Source organism: Mobula hypostoma, chromosome 13, assembly GCF_963921235.1.
Source record: "Mobula hypostoma chromosome 13, sMobHyp1.1, whole genome shotgun sequence".
NCBI lineage: Eukaryota > Metazoa > Chordata > Chondrichthyes > Myliobatiformes > Myliobatidae > Mobula > Mobula hypostoma.
The window spans coordinates 27,921,856-27,938,259 of NC_086109.1; the positions used below are offsets into that span (position 1 = coordinate 27,921,856).

Below are 16,404 nucleotides of genomic sequence, written 5' to 3' on the forward strand. Positions count from 1 at the left end.
CAAATGCAATACATGAAAAGTGAATCCATGAGGTACGAATAAAGGATTGGTGATAATTAGAACAGGGACAAAGCATTCTTTTTATAAATGGATGCAACATATAAGGGCAAGCACCATAAAAGTAATGCAGGGCTTGTCCAAGCTATTAAGTTTAATTACTTTCAAAGGGGAATGTTACACACATATTATACACGTACCCTGTTTTACTCTACATTACGATGAAGTAAAATTAAAAAACACAATCCATCTACCTGTGCTAAATACTTCAGTGAAAGCTGACGACCCTAAGTGAATGGGGCTGGACTATATAACAACGGCTAGCATAAAGTAAAGTGGCCAGTTGCACGATGCAATCTCAATTTCTGTGTGCTTCACTGCTAGTTCAAAATAGCCAGTGGTTTCATCACTCTGCCTTTAAGTAAAGAAGTCTGCACAGGACCATTCTGGTAGAATTCTGTGGCATTCTGAAATACAGGTTTCCCCCGCCATCTGAAGGTAGAGCGTTCCTATGAAACGGTTTATAAGCCGAAATGCCGTAAAGCGAAAAAGCAATTACCATTTATTTATATGGGAAAATTTTGTGAGTATTCGCAGACCCAAAAATAACCTACCAAATCATGCCAAATAACACATAAAACCTAAAATAACAGTAACATATAGTAAAAGCAGGAATGATATGATAAATACACAGCCTATATAAAGTAGAAATACTTCTCTACAACGATTGCCTGCGCAGATCTCCGTAGTGAAAATCTCACGGAACCGCTGTCTGCAGAAAACCTCACGCAAGCACTGTTGGCGTAAACACGCTCTCCAGTAACCTTTAAACTACGAAGCTGCCAAATCTACCAAATAACACGTAAAAATACACAGCCTATATAAAGTAGAAGTAATGTACGTACAGTGTAGTATCACTTACGGGAATCGGGAAGACAGCTTGCCGAGCAAACTGATGATGGTGTGTTATACGGAGTCATCGCAGGCTGGGTGGCACAGTGGCCCCCACCCTCCAGGCCGCCGACCCAATACATTGCCGCGAAGAACGCAGCAGTAGCCGGGAGGTACACAGCACATCGTTAAGAAAAAAGCCGAAATAAACATGCTAATTAATTAGGTGCCGCCGACACGTAATTGTCGGCCCAGATCAGAGGCGATGCAATCGGAAATCGGCACTGATCTGGGCCGACAATTTTACGTGTCGGCGGCACCTAATTAATTAGCATGTTTCTTTCGGCCTTTTTCTTAAAGATGTGCTGTGTGCCTCCCGGCTACTGCTGCGTTCTTCGCGAATCGGTACAGTATCTGTCCGGGGCCTGGGTGCTGGGGTGGTGGGACATGGGGGTGTCATCTCATCGTTGATCAGGGCAGGCAGCTCATCTTCTCCTATGACTGCCCGCCTCAATGTTGAAGGTCGAGGTTCGTCATCTGCTGTGGCTGATGTGGAAGGCTTGCTTGACTGCTGAGCCTCGTGCATTTTTCTATCATACAGTTGTTTGTAAGCACTCAAACCATCCTGCAAATATTCCCTAAACCTACGTACCCTTTCAAGATTAAAGTCGTACTTTATTATTGCAGTGAAAATCTCACGTATTTGCTTCACTTTCTGCACTCGGTTTCGATTGTTATCCTTTCCTCTTCCAATTGCATCAGCTCTTCATCTATCAGTTCTTGATCATTGGGATGCCAAAACCTCTTCAACATCATCTTCGTCAACTTCCACAAGCCTAACTCACCTTGTCCTTGCTTCGTTCACCACGATCGAAACGCTTAATTATGTCTAGTTTTACGCTAAGTGTAACACCCTTACGAGCTCTTTCAGGCTTTTCCGACACCTTAGAACTCATCTTGCTAACGGCTGCTCAATGCAACGTGTTTCAGCAATGCCGTTCCGAATCTGGGGCAGAGCGGCTGCTCGGGGCGCGCGCTGCCTTTCTTCGTAACAGTGAAAACACCTTCTGAAAGTGAAAACAGGGTACTAATGTAGGTAACATACATCAAAGTTGCTGGTGAACGCAGCAGGCCAGGCAGCATCTATAGGAACAGGCGCAGTCGACGTTTCGCCGTTTCAGGCCGAGACCCTTCGTCAGGACTAACTGAAGGAAGAGAGATGTAGGTCTTTCGTAACAGTGAAGTTTCGTAAAGCGAACGTTCGAAAAGCGGGGGACACCTGTATATACACACAAATAGCACCCTGAAACTCCCCCAGATTCTACCAAGTGAGAGTCTGTATCTTTGAGATATTTCCTATGATGGAAAACAACTTCCTATTGCAAGGCAAGTTTAGTATATTAACTCACAAAGTGTTCCCAGATCTGGGTTGAAAAGCAATGGATTCTTTATCCTTTGGGTTCCGGATAAGGACGTCAGCAGTCTTGGTGCCATTTTCTTTTATGTCAGCAACTCTGAACAGTCCTGGAGTAGACAGGTCCAGAGCAGAACCATAACCTTCTCGATAATGTAGCTCCAATTTCTGTTCAGTCTGTAAGTCAACGATCAAAGGTGTAAAGTCACTTCAAGAATTAAAGTACAAAGAGGAAAATATCTGTCTGCAGTTGTCTGAACTAAACATGTGAGGACTAATTATAACCACTTTAGTATATATGGGTCCAGTGCCATCAATATATATTTTTACATGACTAGTCATTGATGAATACACAAGTTAACAGTACCAGAGACTAAAAGGTTAATTCCTCTCAAATATGTCTTAGGAATAAAATTAATGGCAGCAATAACACAATAGTACCATTGTAAAGACCTGCCTGACATCATCTACACAAGATAAAATTAGCACAGGAATTTAGAAATACTTTGCACTTATTTTCCTTTTCTGGACTTCTTTTAAGCACGGTTTAAAAATAAAAAGTGCGATTATCAATCTATTTATAATCAGATAATGGTAGTTATATATTTTGCTTTTGAATAAAACAGTTGCCAGGAGAAGTATGACACACATGTATTCTTTATTAAACAAAATACAAAACAGAATTCTCAACTTATTACCGAAAGTGGAATACAAAAGAAGCCTTTCTTGGTAGAGAATAAAGTATGACAAATGGATGGAGTGCCTCAAAATAGTAACAGTATAGTAACAAAATAGTAATAGTGCAGTGTCCAATGCCAAACACGATACTTCCAATATATTGAGAAGATACACAATTATCTTGTTTACTGCTACCTTGCTCATTCATTACAAATACCTGCAGTCCTGTTGACAGGCCTGGAGTTCTAGCACTTAGAGGCCTGTACAGATGTCTCACTGGGTAAGGAAGTTCACCCTTAAAATCAAGTTACAACCAAGAGAAGGGGAGGTAGCGCTTTTCATCATATCTAACAGAAGGTGGTGTGAGACTGCTGGATTCTGTGAACACAGGGAGCAGAGCGCTAACAGGCCACATTCACCATGCAGGTCAGGAGGCCCCACATTTCAGAAGTTAGTAAGCACACCACTCATCCCACTTTGTCCAATACCAACCCTCACAGGCAGGTAATACATTTACCCTTGTTGACTCATTTCACACTAAGCCACTAATACAGGAGTGCCAGTGAGAGCTAAGGCCTCAACCAGGTTCTTGGCACATCAACAAATGGGAGCGGGGAAGTGGTTCATCTCGGGTTACTGACACAGCAGTGCAATCAATAAGGAAGTCTATATTTAACTATTAGTGCTCCTGATTTTGACAGCAGAGTGCTATGTGAGATGCCAGCGTAATTTCCTCTTGGAAAACTCAATATACAGGCATGGCACATCGCTAATATAAATGGATTTACCTTTATCCTGAAATCTCCTTGGCTCAGGGAATGCTTTGAGTAAGAACTAGATGTTAAACTGGAAAGAGAAAGTATAAATGTTATTGTAATTAGCTTCTAAATTACAGACTCAAATTACTTTGAGATAGAAAGATTAATCTTATACCACAAATCTCAATCGTTATTTTAACATATTAAAAATACTTCAAGACAGTTACTCTAAAAATTACAACATTAAAAAATAGGTTTCAAAAAGTTGTGCTACATGAGGTATAAAAAAGCTTCCTACTGACAAATCATTGCTTGATTGGTTTTAATTTCACCCGATGCAGTGTTAAAGAATGGAATTTCATCATTTTAATCCTTTGTGCAGTGTTAGGTGTAAGATCTTTTGGCTCGAAAGGCAGAAGCAGGTTGATTTTAGAAACAAAACAAAATCAGGATAAGACAACAGGCAAGCCATGTGTGGTTGAGAGGGCAACACAATGTCTGCAGTGAATCAAGACCAGTTTCTGACAAGGAACATCATAAGGAGACAATATGAAGAATCACTGGGTAAACTTCAGGAGGTTGCTCTGGCTGTCATTTTACACGTTTCCTCAGCCCACTAATCACCTCAGAATCCTTTCTTGCCTCTCCCCTTCCCCCACTCTCTGCTGACAATCTCGCCTGTCCTCTCTCAGTCCTGATACATGGTTTGACCTGAAGCGCCAACAATGCCTTTCCTCTCCCAGATGCTGCTCGACCCACTGAGTTCCTCTAGAAGATTTTTGCTCCAGACTTCAGTCTATTTTGTCTCCAATGTTGGCATTGAGGATATTGACAATGATGACCTGCGGACATCTCAACTTCAGATCTCCCTAGCTCGGTGTTTTGAGATTTTGAGAAACATGGGGTGTAAAATTTGTTCTATACTTCGTCACATCTCAAAGAGGGCTGCAGGGGATCAGGATGGAGTTGAAATGATGAAGAAAGTGCACGGAATAAGAGAAACTCCAGTAAATGTTACATATAATTGCTAGCTGAGAGGAAATGCTGAAAAAATCCATGCGGAGATTAGCTAGAACAATGACCAGAGTGGTTTAGAGAGGGAGCAGGTAGAGGCCAAAGGATACACAAATAAAGTTTGGTAGCATAATGATGTAGTATGATAATCAGTAATTAAGGGAATAAGTACATCATTTTAAAACAAGTTTAGGTCTCATAACAATACCGTATTGAATGTATATTGAAGTAGCAGAGGATGGGAAAATCCACTTGTTGCAATTTTACTTTGGGTCTAACAAAAATAACTAAGAGTAAGAAAGTGATACTGTTTGGAGTACCAGCAGCACCAAAGGAAATAGCGTATAAAAGAACATACAAGAGTTATAAACCTGGATTTCTCCTGTCTGTGGGAAGATGATTCTCAGGGTTGTATACTGCATACATACTTCAATAATATACTGTATGTACTTTAAATTTTTGAATCTTGATATACATGCAAAATTTCTGTGAAAGGTACCAATATTGGGCACTATGCTTTTGAAAGGATTTTTGTCTGAGGTTAGTTTCCCAGTTGAAAAGAAAAATAGGACAATCATCAGGGTTATATCAGTTGTTTATTTTAAATACAAATAGATAAAACTAAAGCATTGTGATCGAGGACAAAGGAAAGTACTCAGCTCAATTCTAACCAGTAACCTTCTAGATGTGTATCAGAGCTCATTGGTACCATAATCAATTCATTTGGGAAAGCTGATATACATTTTAATTTTTAACAATTTCAATGCAGCAAGTGATATAATGTTATTGCATTACCTATGTGATCACACTGATCCCTCAATACTTTATATTCTGCACGAATAAAGAATGTAGAATAAGTGAAGACATTTTTCAGCTCCTTACCTGCTTTCTAGTCCTATGCTGCATTCAGATGTTTCATCATCACTGCTGAGTTCTCCATTTTCTAAAAAAATGTAAAGGTCAGGAAAGCAAATTATTTAACTTGTCTAAGATCAGTGTTCACATATTTGACACACATGAAAACGATTTTGTTCATAGATCTGCAATTCTTTTTGGCTGATGTTTCACACACATACATAATGACTTGTACAGTTGCTGAGGCACTTCATTACCTAGACATCTGATAATTTGCTTAAGAATTCTTTGAGTTAATTGTGGTGAAAATATGATTTATTGTTAATTTTTTGTTGAAGTTACCACACCTTAAACATTGCATGTTAATAATTACATTTGAAATTATACTGTAATTCTTGGGGAATATCCAATATACAAGCCATTTCTATAATAACTCAGTGCAGTAAATCAGATTTTCCTCTGATATGCCCATTTTAAATTGAAAACAAATATTTCTGACATTTAATGAGTAAAATTCATTGTTCAATGTATTGTTGCTGTAACATTTGAAATATCTTTTCTAATTCTAACAGTCACTATGAAAAATTAAACCTAGTTGTTGTGAAAACATGGATTAATTGATGCTGATCTGCAAATCTTATAGTTTTTAGGCTTTTAATAAATATTTCATTACAAATTATACAATCCTTATGATATTGAGGAGAAAAGGTAAAACAGAACAGAGAGCAGACTACCTTGTGAAACACTTTGAAGCAATGTCTGTAGTTCAGGAATAGATTCAGCTTTTTCCCTTAACATGTTAATCAGCTGAGATGGAACAGAGTCAGTCACATCTGCTTGTTTTAATCGACCTTCCAGCAACTTAATCTGAGCCTCTTTCTGAGCCACTTGCATCCCCTGGGAATGAAAATAATCGAGTAGCTCAAATTCACCGTCACATAGCGAACATCGATAACAAGTTGGATGTCAATTAACCCTTTATGTATTAGTAGGGTACTTCACTCCACATATAATATAGATCAAACACTCTTTGATCTTTAGCCAGCATGCACATAGGTGTGTTCCTGAGCAAGGAGATTGTGGGCTCAACATGCTTGCACCTTTCACAGGCTTATAACTAATGCAAAAGCATTTTCACTTTTCCATCACTTTGCTGTTTGAGAACTAAAGGATGCAATGCTGCTTTAAGTACTTTACCTCAAAAACATAATATTCCCAGAGCACAGTCAAAAGAAACAGCTATCCAGATACAGTACATCAGAAGATGCTGGCTAATGCCAGGTGTCACTTTTACAGGAGACATTAAAGCTGTTTACAATGCAAATATTTATGTTTTCCGATGACCTTGCAGCTAACTGACGACTATTCACCACAAGGGCACAGAGAACAAACGCACCTTGTCAATTGACATTTTAAGAAAGTGATCCAGCAGGTGGCGCGCTTCAGCCAGGGAACACGAACTTATTACAACAGACGTGTCCGTTGAATTAATTTCATCCTGCAAAACACATCAAGAAAATTATAAAAGTGTCTCATTTGTTTGGTGTGTGGCACATCGTATGACATGGGCGATCATGGTTTTTCCATAACCGTGACTGTTTTTGGAAAATTTTTCTTCTGAAGGGGTTTGCCATTGCCTTCTTCTGGGCAGTATCCTTGCAAGATGGGTGACCCCAGCCATTATCAATACTCTTCAGAGATTGTCTACCTGATGTCAGCAGTCGCATAACCAGGACTGTGATATGCACCATCTGCTCCCATGGCTTCATATGACCCCTCCTGAGGGGCTAAGCAGGTGCTACACCTTATCCAAGGGTGACCTGCAGGCAAGCAGAGGGAAGGAGAGCCTTACACCTCCTTTGGTAGAGATGTATCTCCACCCTGTCACCCTAAAAGAGACAGTAACTGGTGAAAGTACCTCAGAACACTAAAACTGACTGAGAATCATTAATTATACATTAATTCATGTTTTTCATCCTTTACATCCATTTTTCAAACTGTCTTCCCCTTTTTAGGGGAATTTCTGTGCCAGACCTTGAAACTCAAAAAGACGCATCTTTAAACCTTTACAGTGAGCATGCTTTACAATTTCCTTTCAGTAATTTTGTCAACCACACTAACCCACAAAAGGTTGTGATTACTATTGGATGCACAATTGACCACAGAGACACAGTTAAGTAATAAGTGAGACCAAAGTCACATTTTCAGGAAAATCCAAAACATTTTTGACTCCGTCTAGCTCAGTGTTAACAGTTGATGTGCGTGAACCTACAGTGGTTACATGACTAATTATTTTCCATTAATCAGTGACACTCCCATTCTATTTGGCCAAAGAGGAATTCTATAGATGCTGCCTGACCTGCTGAGTAACCCTGTGTGTGTATTTCTAAATTCATCATAAGGCTTTTAATGATTTTGGTTTATATAGATGAACTGAAGCCAATAATAATAGTCTAATGAGCCATTGAACATATGACAAAAAAAACTATTCAACATGAAACAGCGGAATTCTTTCTGACATCCTGCCAATATTTATTTCTCTATTGCCTCTAAAAAATACTTTTTTTTGGACATTTACATATGTTCAATTGTTCTTTAACTGCTGGTCGTCCATGCATACTACTCATCTCATTAAGGTTATTGTTCTTTTACGTGTTCCATGTTTGTTAGGAGCAGTCTTTAAAACTTAACACTTTCTTTACTACTTAACACGATCAAGTTAGCACACCTAATGCAAAACCGCCACTGCCTGTAAGGAGTTTGTACGTTCTTCCTGTGACCACATGGGTTTTTCTCCCACAGTCCAAACACATACCGGTTGGTAGGTTATTTGGTCATTATAAGTTGTCCTGTGATTAAGCTACAGTTAAATGGGGGGGTTGCTGGGCAGCACAATTCAAAGAGCCAGAAGGGCCTAATCCGTGTAAAGAATAAAGAAATAAATAACTTTTAAAATGGATATGAATTTCTTCGACATTTTATTGGATGTTACAGTGCCTAAACTGTCTACTGAATTTCTAACATTACAACAGAGGCAACATACTACAAATTGTTCTCTCATTATAAAGATCTTTAGATGTTGAGGCCACACAAATACAAGTACTTATTTGCTTCTTTCAGAGACCATTAATTTTTTTGGGACGTCAGTGAATTCTAAAGCACTGAATGGGCTATTTGTCAGTTTCCAGGGCCTAGTTTAAAATTCAGGAGTTTCCCACCAGTACTACAATGAATGGTTTCTTTGGGAGTTCCACCGGTCTTAGCTGCTGGCCACTCATGGATACTCCTGGCCTCATTAAAGTTAATGTTCTTTCATATTTTCTGGTTGTAATGAACATTCTTTAATACTCCACTCTATCAAGTGAACACAGCTAGTGCAAAACGAGCTTTAAATACCGAGATTAATTTCTCCCTTGGAACCAAAAGCCTTCCCATTCTCCACTTTCCCTAAACCTATCCCAGGAAAAAGTAAAACTGTCATCAGCTGCTTTTAATAGACTTACTTGCAATAATACCAAATTTAACCAGCAACTTTGATGTATGTTGCTTGAATTTCCAGCATCTGCAGAATTCCTGTTGTTTAAATTTAACCAGGTTAAGTTTCAAGTTTTAATTTAGTACAGGCTATTCAACTGACTTAATTTCACTTCACGTCGACTGTTTTAATATACTGTATGCTTTTCAAACAGTTACACTGGGGTTCAACCAGGTTACTGCCAGATCAGACTTCTCTTGTAATGTTAACCTGTTTTTTAACTTCTCAATTTGTTGCACTCCTCTTCCTACAACCTCCCTCTAGCATCTCACTAAACGAACCACCAGGCTGAATCAAGTTAGAATCAGGTGTAACTGGTGGTTCGGAAGGGAATGGCTGGTTGTTCACCCCTCAGTTTGTTTTGAACTTGTGGCATATGTGACCTCCCACTCTACTGGTGGTTTCACCATTGAACTACTGATATGATGGAGAGCAGACCAGGTGCACTTCACATCAGCTCCCTAGGGAAGATAATACCCTCACTCATTTGAAAGGGGTCACAGACCCTATAGAGAAAAGCAAGTGCAATAACTGCTTAAAATGTTCTATTCTATTTTGAGAATTCTAATTATTGTTGATACGTCAGCTTTTAATTTTACTGATTTTTTAAAAAGTTTTAAAAATTATTTGCATTCACTTCATTAGCTTTAAAATGTCTCTTTCAAATCAATCCAGTTTAATGTCACGTGCACAAGAACAAAGAGGTACAAGTACAAAGAAAAATGTGCTTGAAGCAGCATCACAGGCACATAGGTTTATGTAACAAGCAGAACATAACTTATACCATATAGTGTAGGAAAAGAAACTGTGCAAAAATAAACACAATCAAGGGCAGGCCGATGATCATGCAAAAGGTGGTCTGTAGTGCACTGGTAGAGGTTAATAAGGTATTCTGGCAGCACAGCGATGTGCAGTTCGAGTTTTGCTTGTCTCTCTATGCTTGCGGGCATCTCTCAGTTGTGGGTATTTAGCTCAATCACCCCTCCGAGACTGGCAACGATAGGCTGTGGGCATGATCTCCTGGCAGTAAGTCCAGGCAATAGGTGGGATCCAGTATGATCCAAGCCAATGTTGTATATTACCATTTTGATCTCATGTTATCCCAGTCAACCCAATGATTTTAGCCTTTGTGGACAAATTCATTTTATACTTCCTTCCTCTATCACAGAGGTCTTGTCTGCTGTTCTCATTTCACTGCAGATCATCCTATGCACACACACACACTCTCGCATGTGCCATTACACCCCCTCCCTCCCACTCCTTGTTTAAAGCTATTCATCATTTATCTTTACTTATTTTCAATACCTACACACTTCAAGTGCCAAATGGCTGCAGATTGACTATGTCTAAGTACCTTGGTTTCTTCGATCTGCATTATGGTAGCCTGGCATTCAGAAATGTTGTCATTAATATAATCAATATTTGCATTCAAAGTCTCGAGCTCCTCATTTATTTCCTGGATAGACCCATCGTCTGGATTTTCATTTTGAATCCGTTCCCTTTTCCCGTGTAGCATTTCCTGTAGACCAATAAGTTCCTCTCGTTTCTGTAAATAAATGATATAAATTGCCTGATTATTACTGGTTTTCAAAAGTTTTAATAGATGATGAGGAAATCCCAGTTGAAGCTCATGTTGGACTGTGTCCTCACCTCTAGCAACCATTTGTTAAAGATCAGGTAAACGGTGATTGGAAACATAAGGAGATCATATCAGTTACAAGATCAAAGATTGTCTAGGCTGTTGCTTATCTTGGTATACATAACTATGTTGTACTGCGCTGATACAGATATACACTTGCCACAGCAAACCAGTATATGTGCAACAGAACATGTATCCCATTATCACAGCACTGAAATCAATTGCCATTGACTGCTTTAAAACATAAGAGAACATCTCTCCCTTCCCAATCTCACATCTTTGTAAGTCTGGCACACCCAGTCTTTCGCAGGAGGGGTGTATGACAACATTATTACATAAGAACCTAAGATATAAGAGCAAGAATAGGCCATCTGGCCCGTTGAGCCTGTTCCACCATTCAATAAGATCATGGCTGATCTGGCCATGGACTCATCTCCACCTACCTGCCTTTCCCCAAAACCCTTAATTCTCCAACTGCGCAAGAAATATTGTTCAATTCTGTAGGATAACTCTTGTAATTCAACTCGTTTACTTCTTTACTGACCTACTGATCCAATGCCTGGTCTAAGCATGTAAATGGATTGCCCTGAACTAGTTACAAAGAGAATAAGAAAGGTATTGCTGCTGCTTATTCCATGCGGAACTAAATGAAATCATGGTAGTAATCAAAGACAAGCAGTAGAACACAATGTCAAAGGAATGATCCTCTGAACTTTTCCTAGGCACAAGTTCAATATGCGTACATATCACTACAATACCAAGATGTCAACTTAGAAACTGTTAAAAACAAGGAGGTGTTGAGCAGCTAGTTCAAGGAACTATTTAAACGTAATAGCTTTTGATGAATATTAAGCAAAATGATGCATCATCATTGCAATTCATTAAAATATTTTTGTTAAAATGGATTTAAACTGTAAATATTTATGTGGGTAGGTTTTTCTTAAACAGGTTTAATATAGCATGTTGTACCATTGTTTAAATTCTCACTGATTTCGAGAGGGTTTAACAAATATTCTTCACAAAATTATTTCAATATTTTCTGCCAAAACTAATGGTTCCAAAACTTCCACATGTGTGTCAACATCTTAAGCACATATACTAGCTAGGCTGTGTAAGACTTTGCACAGTAGAATAATAATTTTATGTATTGTACTGTACTGCTGCCGCAAAAACTAAAAAAATTCACAACATATTTGAGAGATGATAAATCTATTCTGATACGGGTTTCTATTGTGGACTGAGAGTGCAAAGGGGGCAAGGAGAGGGGAGTCATGGTTGAGAAAAGGGGACGGGAGAGGGGATGGAGTGGGCAGCACCAGAGAGATATTTTGTAATGATCAATAAACCAATTGTTTGGAATCAAATTACCTTGCTTAGTGTCTCAGGGCTGGATGTGTCTGCATCCATGCTACATCCTGCCCCTGGCAATCCTCCTCTGCCATCAGACCCACACCTCCCTCGCAGTGCTGCATTCTGTAATTCCCAACATCCTCCTCTCCCGCCAGATCTTCAAACTCACTTTCTGCTCCACATTGACAAATACAGTACTGGGCAAACTTCCAATTTCAATGTGCTTTTTATGCCTTGTTCCAAGATGCAGTAAGGCAAAACGAAGTTGAAGAAATGTGGGAGAACACTCCTCAGTAAGTAAGAAATTAAGTCCCCCACTTTTCTTGTTAAGTCATTGTCAATTTCTTGGGCAAAATATCCTCAAAGCTACTATGAAGGCAAGGCTTAAAACAGACTATTCTGGGTTTCATCAGAAAATTGTCTTCATGAATTTACTCTGGCCGTGATTACAACTGGAGTATAATTGTTCCATTATACCAATTGATTAATTTTAGAAGTAAAGGAATGACATTGCACCAGGCTATCAAAGATTCCACTGAAAATGTTGCAACGTCTCCAAAAAAAATTGACTTGGTAGTTTATTTTGTATTTAAACAACCAGGACTTCAAGTATTTCATTCCAACAGCCTAAAGTACTGATTGCTTTTAGGTATCACTTTACAGAACTTCCATTATAATATGAAAAAAAATCTTCATGGTAAATTGTTAAATTCATTCTTCGAGCTGAATTGCAATCTCTTATGCCCCAAGTTGCAAATGGCATTTGATAACAGGATGGTAAGGGTAACTGTACATCCAGGACCCAAGATAACAACTTGTATCAAGTATTTATTTAACTAAATGAATTTAGGAATTCAAGAACAAACAGTGCAAAGACTGAAGCTACTGTAAGCTGGCTAAATTGAATTCCAAATCAGGGATGGAATTTAAAGTAACTAAGGGTGAATAAAAGACAGGATTATAGAGGAAAAACAATATCAAATATATTCAACTAAAAATAATCATTGTTTAAATCTCTAACAAGAAATAAGATTCCACACTCACAATGGTTAATTTTTACTGTCAGATATTAATTGGCAGTGGTTAATGCTTAATGCACAGAATCTCTTACAGCTAAATTAACTGAATAAATGGGTCCAAAGTCATTTTGAATCAGTGACAGTTTTTACCTACTTCAGGTATATCGGGTAAAAAGAGCAACTCTTATGCTTTTCAATGCTGTTGACAGAGAATGCTGTTTTTATTTTAAAGCTAAGTTAATGGCACTTCATAGCCAGGAAAATTACTTGAAGATTTCCTTAAGTTGTCAAGGATCTGTCCTCACCTCTTATACAACAATGGTGTGAATTTTGACTTTATTTTGGCAAAAACATTACACCCTAGATCCAGCAGTGAATTCTTCAGTATGGATTAGATACATGTGGAAAATAACCTTTAACTCTACACGCTTATGTTAATAAACCAAAGTGAATACCCCTAGAAGGCGATTCATATCTGCTTCCAAGTTGGATATAGTCATCCTCTGCATCACAATATCACTTATCCTGCTTTCCAGTGCCTGCCATTTTAGCCGCGCTGTTTTAGAAAAGTTCTCACCAACTCCCTTTTTCGGGTATTTGTTTTTTCTGTGGAATTAAAAACAAAACAACACATTTTAACAAAAAGACTTGGTGAAAGAGATGCAGTGAATTTGCATTATTCATTGAGTTGTGGGAGAGGGGACCCCAAAAAAAGTAATTTGATTTCATGAAATACATTTTAAACAAGTAGCAAACCATATAATACACAACGCTGGGAAGCTAGATTTGCATATTGCTTAATGGACGGTGAGAGTGAACGTGATTTGAGTCCCTGTCTCCTCCAAGCAATTTCTTTTCTTGCATGTACAGTATATTTCTTTACGGCAAAATGTATTGGCTTTATATCATGGTATTATATACTGTACAGTATCTATCGTATTATTTTGTTAAATATTATCATGATAGTGATGCTGGTTTCATATCATGTTATTGATACTGGCTTATGTTATGCATGCTTAGGTCAGTGTAAAGATACACATTAATTTCTGATGTACTTACATGAATAAAACAAAGCCTGGAAGCAAAATAGCAGTGACATTAAAATTCCTTCAGCGACCACTGAAAACAGTAGGAGACCAAATAAGCAGCAGTATTGGCAGATGGCTTCCCAAAAAATGGACCACATCTACTCATTCTCTCTTCACTGCTTTTTTAACAACTACACAGCTTTTTATCAACAGCCTCTGCTCAATTGAGTAATGGAGCTTTCATCAGAAAAGATAGAAAATTATTAAAAATATTTTTTATTCATTTATTCATTTACGAGATGTGGGTGTCACCAGCTTAAGGCATCAGTTAGTCTTGCGAGACCATGGACCTGCGCCTGGAAAGTCTTCACTCTCCAAGGCGCAGGCCTGGGCAAGGTTGTATGGAAGACTGGCAGTTGCCCATGCTGCAAGTCTCCTACGACACCGATGTTGTCCAAGGGAAGGGCATTAGGACCCATACAGCTTGGCACCAGTGTCTTTGCAGAGCACTGTATGTTAAGTGCCTTGCTCAAGGACACAACACGCTGCCTCGGCTGGGGCTCGGACTCACGACCTTCAGATCGCTAGTCAAATGCCTTAACCACTTGGCCACGTGCCCACGTCACCAGCTAAGCCAGGATTTATTGCCCATCCCTGGTTGCCCTTGAGAAGGTGGTGATGAGCTGCCTTCTTGAACTGCTGCAGTCTCTGAGGTGTTCAACCCATTAGAAGTTCTAACGCCATTTTTAACAACTGAATTTATCTATTTAGCCCTCTGATGCAATGCAAAGCCAAAAGAATTGTCAGAACTTTTTACATTAACTGCCAGGTTTAATTTGGGGGAAAATACTTTGTTTCTATGTTGTACCTTTTCTGATCATAGCAAAAGCTTTCAATAAGTCAAATTTTTAGTGCTGACAGATTTACCCTAACCTCTTCTGCTGGATGTTTTTTCCACAAGCCACTGTGGTAGTTTACAGAACTCATCACCTCCATTTCTTTCTCTGACTGGAGTTCATTAATGATGGATTATTGTTCAACTTTAAAGATTGCCTGTTACTTCCATACTTGCCTCACAGTTCTGGTTCCATTCACTGCAGAAACAGTTTCATTCCAAGCTGCATTTAACTTCTTGTTCCACTGCTTAACAATGTTGGACACTGACTTGGAGTGGGACTCTGGCTCCGAAGATGTAGTACTGGCTGAAAGCTCCATACCTGAATCCAATATATTTTGCTTCCGACTTACACGACCAGCAACTCGGTTGGACATGGGTTTGGCTAACCTTCGAAGAGCACTGACCTAACCATGGGAAAAAAAAGAGCTTAGAATAATAACCGATGAAAGAACTTGCTTTTAGGGTCAAGATTCCTTTCTTCATTGCTGCCTCCTTCACATATTTTTCCTTCAAAAAACATTTCGCCACTCAAAACAATTTCACTATTTACCCGCAGGTAAAATAATCACAGTTCACTTGCACTCTGTGTCTTCATGATTTTTCATTTTTTTTAGCTCTGACACAAAAACAGTGTACCAGGAGTATTACCCTCAGGAACAAATGCTCTGGAATAATGTTACATGCTGTTCTATAATTTATTTAGTTGTCCTCAAAAGATTGAGCAATGAGTAAAAGATTTCCTTCCTATCTTCACAATTTTCCGCTATGCCTTGAAATAAGACATCTCCTCGACTTTACTAAGAACTGAAGTTTGATGAAAAGATCAAAGTGCTTCACTTCTGACATACTAGATTTAAAAACTCCCAGATATGAAGAATTATCATTAAAATTGTATTTTTATGGGTACAGTATACTTTATTTATATTCACACACATATATATTATATGGCCTCCAACCTGATGACAGGAACATCAATTTTTTGAACTTCTGATAGTGCCCCCCCTCACCATTCCCCATTCCCATTTCTCTCTCACCTTATCTCCTTATCTGCCCATCACCTCCCTCTGCTGCTCCTCCCCCTTCCCTTTCTTCCACGGCCTTCAGTCCTCTCCTATCAGATTCCCCCTTTCTCCAGCCCTTTATCTCTTTCACCAATCGACTTCCCAGCTCTTTACTTCATCCCTCCCTTCCACTTTCACATATCGTCCACTATTTGGTATTTCTTCCTCACTGCCCCCACCCCCCAACTTTCTTACTCGGACTTCTCATCTTTTTTCTCCAGTCTTGATGAATGGTCTCCGCCTGAAACATCCATTGCTTACTCTTTT

At 38.9% G+C, this 16,404-nt stretch overlaps 1 protein-coding gene across 3 annotated transcripts in view; it reads right to left on the bottom strand.

The window, feature by feature from the left end:
- kif21b (kinesin family member 21B) overlaps positions 1 to 16,404 on the bottom strand; it is a 163,362-nt gene that overhangs the window by 33,140 nt on the left and 113,818 nt on the right. For all 3 annotated transcript variants that reach the window (XR_010020103.1, XR_010020102.1, XM_063065499.1), the window contains exons 18-25: positions 15,251 to 15,480; positions 13,606 to 13,756; positions 10,497 to 10,688; positions 7,004 to 7,105; positions 6,342 to 6,504; positions 5,635 to 5,695; positions 3,769 to 3,826; positions 2,298 to 2,479 (exon numbers count right to left, since the gene is read on the bottom strand). Coding sequence is in view for 1 of the 3 variants with exons in the window: in XM_063065499.1 (XP_062921569.1) it covers positions 2,298 to 2,479; positions 3,769 to 3,826; positions 5,635 to 5,695; positions 6,342 to 6,504; positions 7,004 to 7,105; positions 10,497 to 10,688; positions 13,606 to 13,756; positions 15,251 to 15,480 (1,139 nt within the window). In the remaining 2 variants the exon portion in view is untranslated. The remainder of the gene's footprint in view (positions 1 to 2,297; positions 2,480 to 3,768; positions 3,827 to 5,634; positions 5,696 to 6,341; positions 6,505 to 7,003; positions 7,106 to 10,496; positions 10,689 to 13,605; positions 13,757 to 15,250; positions 15,481 to 16,404) is intronic.